This window comes from Populus euphratica, unplaced genomic scaffold (assembly GCF_000495115.2).
Source record: "Populus euphratica unplaced genomic scaffold, PopEup_1.0 scaffold50.1, whole genome shotgun sequence".
In the NCBI taxonomy this organism is placed as follows: Eukaryota; Viridiplantae; Streptophyta; class Magnoliopsida; order Malpighiales; family Salicaceae; genus Populus; species Populus euphratica.
The window spans coordinates 1,213,532-1,223,376 of record NW_011499870.1 but is presented as its reverse complement, the minus strand read 5'-3'; the positions used below and the strand labels follow the sequence as shown (position 1 = coordinate 1,223,376).

At 28.1% G+C, this 9,845-nt stretch overlaps 1 protein-coding gene across 2 annotated transcripts; it reads left to right on the top strand.

The window, feature by feature from the left end:
• The first annotated feature begins 6,499 nt into the window (after window positions 1-6,499).
• LOC105127106 (DNA ligase 1) lies at window positions 6,500-9,845 on the top strand. 2 transcript variants are annotated; one of them, XM_011028229.1, is made up of 3 exons: window positions 6,500-7,365; window positions 8,121-8,376; window positions 9,091-9,845. In XM_011028229.1, exons 1-3 carry the CDS (start codon window positions 7,030-7,032, stop codon window positions 9,471-9,473), a joined length of 975 nt encoding a protein of 324 aa, XP_011026531.1. In that variant the 5' UTR covers window positions 6,500-7,029; the 3' UTR covers window positions 9,474-9,845. The 2 variants fall into 2 exon arrangements, with proteins under 2 accessions (XP_011026531.1, XP_011026532.1); XM_011028230.1 differs by having other exon boundaries at window positions 6,505-7,365; window positions 9,094-9,845.

Here is a 9,845-nt window from a genome sequence, read left to right as displayed (position 1 = left end):
ATATATATATATATATATATATATATTATTTGTCCATAAACACCATTCACTACAATAATATAATTATCATTTTACCTTTCCTAAAAAATATCAATGACTCTGCTACGGGATAATTTTGGTTTTTTCACTCAACTCATTAGTAATTATTAGTCTGACCATAGGAGTTATGTCTTTTTGACTTTTTAAAGCACATTGAAATTACTAAAATACCTTTAAAAACAAAAATGTTTAAAACTAATATCTAATTGCCTTTTGACTTATCATTTTTCAAAGCATGGTAAAATAATTAATTATCCTTGAAGGAACAATCTCTTTAACAAGAGTATAAAGATTTTTGTTTTCCGCATTTTTCATCATGGTTTTCCAATATAATCAAGTTGAATAAGAAAAACTTAGTATCTCAAAAAATATGAAATATTATTAAAAAAATAAAATGGTTAGCATATATAATGCATATATAGAATGCATCGATGTTATTCAAGAAGTGCACGAGAAGTCATTTGGTTATCAAATGATAGCTTATAAGGCGGTGTTCAAATTATCTCGATGGCCTGTCCATCTCTAAGAGATGTGCGTTGTATAATGACCTCTAGTTTGGCGTGGATAACATTTTCTTTTTATTTCCTTTTTTTTCACCCTTCTCAATTTTCAGGCTTGAATCTCCAAAATCTCAAATCAGCCCTTCAATTTTTTAACTTTCAAATTTGGTTTGTGTTTTTTTTCACTATTTAATTTACTTGAAATGATTTATAAAATTCATTTTTTTAATTTTATTTTCCTTAAATTTTTTTATTTATCAAGTTTGGTCTATATTATTTTTATTACTATTTGTTTTATATTGAATCATTTTCTTAATTGAATTTATTTTTCAATTTCATCTCTTAATAATTAGTTTGATTTTATTTTTATATAAATTTAGTTTTTATTTTTTTAACTGCTATATGTTCTACTTGGGTAAATTTTTAGATTCAAATATTTTTTTTTTAATTTTATCATTTAACTTTAAATTGATTGATAATTGAGCTTTTTAATTGAAAACTGTATTTAGGATTTCATAGTTTGCAGATTTAGAGAATTAACCCAACTTTGAGAGATTTACTTAGGTTTGCTTGATTTTTTTTCTAGTTAATTGTGCTCATTTTTTATAATATTTTATCACTCAATATTTATTTATTTCTTAAATTTCATCTATATTTCTTTATAACTCTTCAATTTAGTTTTATATTTAATTCAATATAAGGTTAATTAAGATCTAATCAAGGCCTAACAAGGAAAAAAAATAAAGAAAGAAAAAAGAAAACACATATAATCTAATCGAGTTAACTTATTATGATCGTTTATGATATTTAAATTGAAAATTTCATGTATTAACCTTCATCAACACGATATATTACCATCTTTTCATTTCACTTCCTAATAATTTTTTATATCATTTTATTTTTTAACAATATGTTATTCTATATCTAAGCTCAAACTAGGTAAATATTAAAACAATAAGATGTTAAATAGAGTGACCGGCTCATCCCTAATATGCTAGGTAGAACAAGTCATTCAAATTTTTATTATTATATTTATTGATACATATGTTAATTGATTAATTAAATATGGTATACTACTCATATTTTTATTTTCATTTAAAATATTTTATCATATAAAAAAATTACACTCACATGTTTTTTTAATTTAATAATTGAATTTTGATTTGTCCAAGAATAAAGCTAGGGCACCTAGCCCTAGTGGAAACTTAGACGTTAAAGTATGTAATATAATATTATTTGCGACGGTTTGGCATGGCTAAAGTCAGAGAACGAAGATTTAAAATTCTTTCTTAAAAAGGTTGTCAATTATACATGAGAGATGTCATCAATGGTGCAAAGGCTGAAAAATCGAGGATAAAACAAGGAGGATAAACTAGCCATGGTGTCCCTTCATTGTTTTTTTAAACTATTCATGGAGGATAAATAAATGATTTTTTTTTAAATATAAAACAAATAATATATCTTAAGTCATAACCTATCCAATACAAAAAAGTAAAACAGGGTAAAAAAATATAAAAAATTAATTTTAATTAACTGAAGTTAGCATGATAAATTTATAACTAATATAAGATATTTCATTAAATTCACGATCTAGATCATGAAATTAAAATAATATGATAAGAAAATAAGAAATTAGATTCGAACGATCCTATTTGAAAAAATAAAGAAGTTCAATTATCTATCAATTAAATATTAAAGAATAAAACTAAAAAAAATCATTTATATACAATGATTAAAAAATAGCAATTAAAATAGTGTGTAGATGGAATGAAATACAAAATAAATTGTATATTTGATTCAATGATGAAATTAAAAAGAAAAATAAATTTAGAAAAAAAAACCCAAAAAATCAAAAGAACAAAAATTAAAATTGACATGAAAAAGAAAAATGATTGCAGAGTGGAATTGGAAAGAATAATGACTTTTTCAAAAAATAATAAAGAAAAAAACAAAAAATAAAACAACGAGGATCAAATTGAAAAATATAATATCACCAATTTAAATTAAATGATGAAATTTAAAACCAATAAAATCTTTACAAAAAGATCAAGAAAAAATTAGAAATAAAAAGATAATGATGAAATTAGAAAATATTATATTTGGTAAATTGAGATTGAAGCATACAATTGAAAATAATAAAACTTTTGCAAAAAAAACTATAAAATAAATTAAAAAACAAAGAATAAGAATTGAAGTTGAAATATCAATAATAAAAAGAGCCAAGTTGTAATTTTTTGGAGAGAAAATAGAAAACAAAAAGAAAAAAAAATGATCATCAACAACAAACTAGACTTTCAACGCTGGCATGCATTGCTCCAAATGGTATGATAATATTTTTAACAACATGATAGAATAGTATTTTTTTGATATCGAGAGACTTTACATACATTGCGAAGAACGTGTAAGGGCCTCCTACACGCTTTCTAGTGCTTTACACACATTTATCCTTTTTTATTCAGTCAAATGTCAAATTGTGTCAACTAACTTAACAAAAAAAACAAATTTTCAGCCTTTGACTCCAACTATAAAATTTTGCCTTTAAATATATTTTTATCATTTCAATATGTGTTTAATTGATTATTATTACTTATATATGGTCAAATATCAAATTGTTCATCAAGTAACACTACAATAACAACAAAAAATACATCTTGAAAATACAAAATACCCTTTAAGGTCAGTTTTTTTCTTTAAGGATATTTTAGTAATTTCACCATGTAATTAAAATGAAAAAAAAACTTATATGCTCTTGATCACTTTGGTAATGAATAATGGGTTCCAAAAAAAGATTTTAATTTCCTTGAAAGTTAGTATTAAATTTTTTGGATGGAAAGACACAGAATCATCATTATATTGTTCCATTAAATAATATAAATAAATTTGCAAATTTCTGTCTGCTTTTGCATTTGTGGTGAAATAAATGCAACAAGGTGTTTAATAACAAACCAAACTACGTTTTATCCTGTAGGACCTACTAAAAAATTGAGTTTGAAACATAATTTTTGTGCAATAGTTTTTACATGTTTTTTAACTGAGTTTTGAAACGTAATTCGTGTGTAATAGTTTTTATAATTTTTTTAATTGAGTTTCATAAAAATTCTTGAAACCCTGATTATTTTTGCGTTTTAAAAGCGCATATGAAAAAAATTAAATTTTTATTTTATTTTTTCTTTACTTCAAATTGATTTTTTTTTTGTTTTAGATCATTTGACTACACTGGTATAAAAAATAATTTTTTTAAAAATAAAAAATTATTTTAACTCATTTCTAAGTAAAAAGTCATTTGAAAAATAATTGCAATCACACTCTCAAACATAACTATTAAACATTTTATACACATCTTTTTGCTACACTTAAACTTTAACCATAATCTTTATCAAATAAGTATTTAAATCTAACTAACTACATATAACTATACTTTTTTAAACCCTATTTTTTTCTAACCACAACCACAAAACTACTTCATAAAACAAAATCACTTTAATATCTTACTAGATGCTAAGTCCGTACAATGACGCGAGCTTGTGGCATGCTGGTGCAGTGTCGTGGATTTGTGGAAAAAATCATATGTAAAAAAATTATTGTAATTTACAATGTTTTTTTTTTAAAAACTACAAAGCTAAATTCTTAACCAGCTTATTATTAAACAAATAAAATCAATAAGGATAATTTTGAAAAAAATCATAAAAAACCAAGTAAGAAAACACTATAGCAATTTATAACGTTTCATGAGGGAATCTAAAGTTGTAATTCTCAATATTAAAAATAATAAAATCAAAAAAGATAATTTAAAAAAAAATCATGTGGGGGAATACTATAGTAATCCACAGTGTTTCAAAGAAAAAAATTATAAAGTTAAATTTTCAACCGACTCAGTATGAAAAAAACTAAAATCGACAAAGACAATTCTAGAAAACAATCATGTGGAAAAACATTGTACGATGTTTTAAAGAAAAAACTAGAAAGATAAATTCTCAACTAGCTTAATATTTTAAAATAAAATAAAAAAAATTATGAAAAAAACACAAAAAAATTGAAAAGAATAAGATGATTTTGAAAAAAAAGCAAAAAAGCAAATAAAAAAATTTAAAAACATATAGGAAAATTTAAAGTTAAATTCTCAATATGAAAATATTATAACAATTTATAGTGTTTTGTGAGGGAATATATAATTATGATTATCAACCAGCTCAATATTAACAAAATAAAATCAACTAAGAAAATTTTGAAAATATCACAAAAAAACGAAAGGAAAGAAAACTATGCAAGGAAAAACTGGAGCAATCTATGGTATTTCATGAGAAAATCTACAGTTATAATTTTTAACCAGCTCAATATTAAAAATAATAAAATTGATAAAAATAATTTTTAAAAAATTATATAGGAAAATATTATAGCAATTAACGGTGTTTTAAAGAAAAAAATACAAAGCTAAATTTTTAATTAACTCGATATGAAAATAATAAATTTGATAAAGATAATTTAAAACAATTGATAAAAAAAACATGTAGGGAAATACCGTAACAAGACAAAAATCATGTGGATATCCACAATGTTTTAAAGGACTACAAAGCTAAATTCTCAATCAGCTCAATATGGAAAAAATAAAATCATAGAAGCTAATTATTAAAAAAACCATGCAGAAAAATATTATAGCAATCCACAATATTTTAAAGAAAAAAAACTAAAAAACTAAATTTTTAACAAGCTTAATAGTAAACAAAAAAATTGACAAAAATAATCATAAAAAACAAAAAAAGATAATTTTTGATAAAAATAAAAAATAAAAATGAAATGGAAAAACAAAACATGCTGGGAAAGCTATGGTTAAGTTTTCAACTAGTTTAATATTAAAAAAATAAATTTAATAGAGATAATTTAAAAAAAACATATAAAAAAATACTATACCAAAAAAAAAGTTATTTGAGAGAAACATTGTACCAATCTGCAATATTTTTTTTTGTTAAAATCACAAAACTAAATTCTCAACCAATTCAATATGTAAAAAATAAAATCAATACAGACCATTTATAAAAAAAATGAATCATAAAAAAAACATATATGAAAATATTATAGCAATTCACAATATTTTTTTTTTAAATTATATAGCTAACTTCTCAATCAGTTTAATATTTTTAAAAAATAATAAAGATAATTTTAAAAAAATTTAAAAAATTAAAAACAAAAAAGAAGAAAAAGTCAATTTAAAAAAAATATGTAAAAAATAAAAATATATGTGAAAAGGCTACAGCATTTATAGGACTTTTAAATATTGAGTAATAATAATTAATAAAACAGTGAAGGACTTTCCATGGTTAAATTCATCTTCACACAACCAAAAATACATAGATAAATTAATTATCTTAAGAAAATTTGAGATGATAGATTGTTTTTAGATATTCTACTTTTTTTTTTGGAAATTTAGTAAAAATATTTTTTATTTTTTAAAATTTATTTTTAACATTAATACAATTTAAAAACATTAAAAATTAATTAAAAATTAAAAAATTCTAAATTTTTCAAAAGTTGAGTGAAACACCATAACAAATACCTTTCGTCATCTAAAAAAAGTTTAAGGATGCCAACTAAAGAGATTTGATTGATCCGTAAAAAAACTATCATGGTGGGGCCAAGATAAGGAGCAAGTGGGTGGGCTCCTAATTTTTTTAAAAAATCTTAAAGGATAATATACATATTTTACACGTGTTGCCCTAAAAAATAAAAAATTTAAGTGTTAACCCTTTCAAAAAAACTATCATAGTTTTAACCTTTCTAAGAAATCATCGGAGTCCTACTCCTTATCATGAACAATCTTCGACCCCCTTTTATTTTACAGAAATATATAAAAAAAAGGCATAAAAATTGTAAATTGCAAATCCTCAGCACGACGCCGTATCGAACAACTACTAACCTTAAATAAAAGATTTTAATAAGGGCAAGCGTTCAATAAAAAAACGAACCCTATAAATTTCACTCTCTCTCACATTTCTTCCATCCTCTCATTACGTTATCCAATAACACCACAACAACAAGCAAGCCCTCCAGCTTCGCTCTCTCCATCTGTCCCCCTCTCTCTTTATCTGTCTTTTTATCTGCTAAAAAAGAAAAGAAAATAAATATATCCATTAAAACCCTAATTTTCCCAGTCACCGCCGCTCATCACCAACCATCGCCGTCTTTCATCGGAACGTAATTTCTCTCAATTACCACAAAAAACCCTCATTTTTGTATATAAATCATCGAAAAACTCTAGAAGTTAAATTTCATCGACTTGATTCTTAATCGATTCGTCAAGAAATACAAAATTACCACTTAATAATCTTGTTTTCTAGAATTTTAATTCATATTTTTAATCGTAATTTCTCTGATCTTCGTTTCTTGTAAACCTAGGAACTTTTTGTTGTTGTTTGTCGATAAGATTTTCCACAAATTCCGAATTTAGTCCGTGAGATTTCCCCGAAATTACAGTTTTGTCTCTAAGTTGGTAATCATGGCGGGTAGAGGAAGCAGGAGAGATGAGGGATCGTTGGTGATTAACAACACAAACGTGTTTGCTGCGCTTGAGACGTTGAGGAAGAAGAAGAAATCTGATAAGGAGCGTGGGGGTTCCAGGAGTGGAAAAGGGGGTTCTAAGAGCGGGAAAGAGCAGCAGTCGAAGGAGCCTGAGCCGGAAGTTTTTTGGGCTCCGGCGAAACTTACTGCTAAATCCTGGGCTGATGTTGATGATGAAGATGATGATGATTATTATGCAACGACGGCTCCGCCTCCTCCTGTCTGGGGGTCCTCGCAGCAGCAGAAGAGTGAGGAGAAATCTGCCCATGTAGAGGTGAGAGGATGATTTGAACGATTAGAGTATATATAAGTGTGTGTGTGTTTATAGAAACGGATTCAAGAGTTCTTCAAAATTGATGTCTGATTATTATGGCGTGGATGACGATTTTATTATGTTTTGGAGTTTGATGTATGACTGGCATATGCTATACGTGATTGATTGATGTGTTAAGTTTTTTTTGGGTTAATCCAATCAGATTTGCCGTACTTGTTTGTGTCTGCCTGTTTTAGTTTCATGTGCAATGCTCTAGGTTTTCGTTTTTGCATCTTTTTAATAATTGGATTTTTGGTGCTGTCCTGTTATATACTGTGATTACATAGTGATATATATGGGTTGTTATGATTGCCATTCCAAATTGGTGGTATGCTATTTCACTATTTTTATCCTTGAAATGAATAGAAAAGGTACATCTACAGAGAAAACAATAAGGTGCGCATCATTATATCCTAAATACAAGCTCAACCTGAAGCCGAAAAGAAGTTCTGGATGATTATAGGAAGGCTCAATTATTGTGACAGGACATTATTGTCATAAAAGATTTTGATTTTGTGCTTCTATAACCATGAGCAGTTATTATGACACATTTGTTTCCTACTTGCTTCCTGCATGTGCTATTTTTGTGTTTGAGGCATAATATTTATTTGTCTTTCACTACCCCATACAGACAGATAGAACTTTGAAATGGTTGATAAAGACTTTATTGTTCATTGGCATTCACTGATTGCCTTCTTTTTTCTGTGGGGTTGCAGGAAAGTGAGAGTGAAGAAGATATTTTGGATGAAGGTGATGATGATGTAGAGGAAGAAAATGACCATGAACCAGAGGCTCCGGTGCAACCTGAGCCAGTGGTGAAGAAGGCCCTGGAAGTTCCTGTGCTGCCTAGGGAGACAGAAAGACAACTTTCAAAGAAGGAAAGAAAGAAGAAGGAACTTGAAGAGCTAGAGGCCCTTCTTGCTGATTTTGGAGTTGCTCAAAAAGATAGCAATGGCCGAGATGAGTCACGTGGTAATTCCAGTTATATGATAAAAGCTCGAAAGTGTATCTGCTGTGCTTTCTAATTTTTGCTCTTAAAATTGACCCAAGTTATGGATAAGTGTAATTGGCACAGTTTAAAATCTGTTAATGCATCATCTTTGTTTTACATAAGTTTTTAAAAACAATGACCTGGATGAGTACATGGATAGTGCCAATGAAACATCATCCAGGGTCTCTGATTGTTTGCATACCAAAAATGTTTCTTATATACTATCTTGTTGTTTGAGCATTATACTTTGTTCATTCATTGATAATCTTCATTACTTAACAATGCATATTGAAATTGTAACTTGGATAATTGGATCATATTTGTTATAGGCGAGTCAAAATGTATATTCTAACCATTTTGTGCATCATCAGGTTATTTGCAAATTAGTAGATAATCTGTGTGCACATACACCTGTTTTGTGCACCATCAGGTTAGCTGCAAATTAGCAGATAATGTGCGCTCGCGCATGCATCAACCTGTTTCTATGTCCCTTTGACCCCGAAGTGTTTCATAATTTCTCTTTTGCACCTTATTGGTATAGAAAGGGGTATCTTTCTTGTTTCATTCAGTTTTTGGCAGAACAGTAAGTGTAAAGTGCAGTTGTTCCCTATTATTTTTGTAGCCAAGTGTTTAGCTTTAGATATGCTTCTCGAGGTGAATCTCTTATGAGCCAGAGTTTTTTTGACTTGGGACTGCAGAGGCTGCACAGGAGAAGAAAGACGGGGAGACTAATGAAGAGGAAGATAAGAAGGAAAATGTCGCTGGGGAGTCCAAAAGCGCTAAGAAGAAGAAAAAGAAGGAAAAGTCAGCAAAGGAACCCCAAGATCAGCCCGCCAGTTCAGAAGCTGATAACGGGCCAGAAGAAGCTGCTAGAGCGGAACAGGCAGAGGAGGATGCTTCTGCTGTTGACGTGAAAGAACGACTAAAGAGGATGGCATCTGCAAAGAAGAAGAAGTCTAGTAAAGAGATGGATGGTGCTGCAAAAGCTGCTGCTCAAGAGGCTGCTGCAAGAAGTGCAAGGCTTGCTGCAGCCAAGAAGAAAGAGAAGAATCATTACAATCAGCAGCCAGTACGGTAAAAGGCCCTTTCATTTGGCACACATGTATGAACATGTGTTTCTTGTTGTTCATATACCAATGCAGAATAAACAGTGGGCTATAGGCTGTGGCTTCATGAAAGATGACGTTCTAGTTGTATTGCTGTGGACTGAAAAAAAAAAGTTTCCCCGTCGGCGTTTTGGATCTTATCTTTGGTCGGTTGTCATGGAAAACATAGTTTTGGCAGTTTTGTTAATTGCAATTCTTCCCAGGACAGTAGTTGAACTTGAATTCTGTGTACTGATGTAGCCCTTTGAACCTCATGTCTTTTTCTTTAAATGGATGAGCGCTAAGTGAACCTCTTACAGTTTATTTGAAAATATATGTTGGAAAGAGCAGTTGAAAGTTTTAAA

Coding starts and splice junctions, on each gene's coding strand:
- LOC105127106 (XM_011028229.1), top strand. CDS start 7,030: ATGGCGGGTAGAGGAAGCAGGAGAGATGAGGGATCGTTGGTGATTAAC. Junction 7,366..8,120: donor AGAAATCTGCCCATGTAGAG/GTGAGAGGATGA, acceptor GTGGGGTTGCAG/GAAAGTGAGAGTGAAGAAGA. Junction 8,377..9,090: donor TGGCCGAGATGAGTCACGTG/GTAATTCCAGTT, acceptor GACTTGGGACTG/CAGAGGCTGCACAGGAGAAG.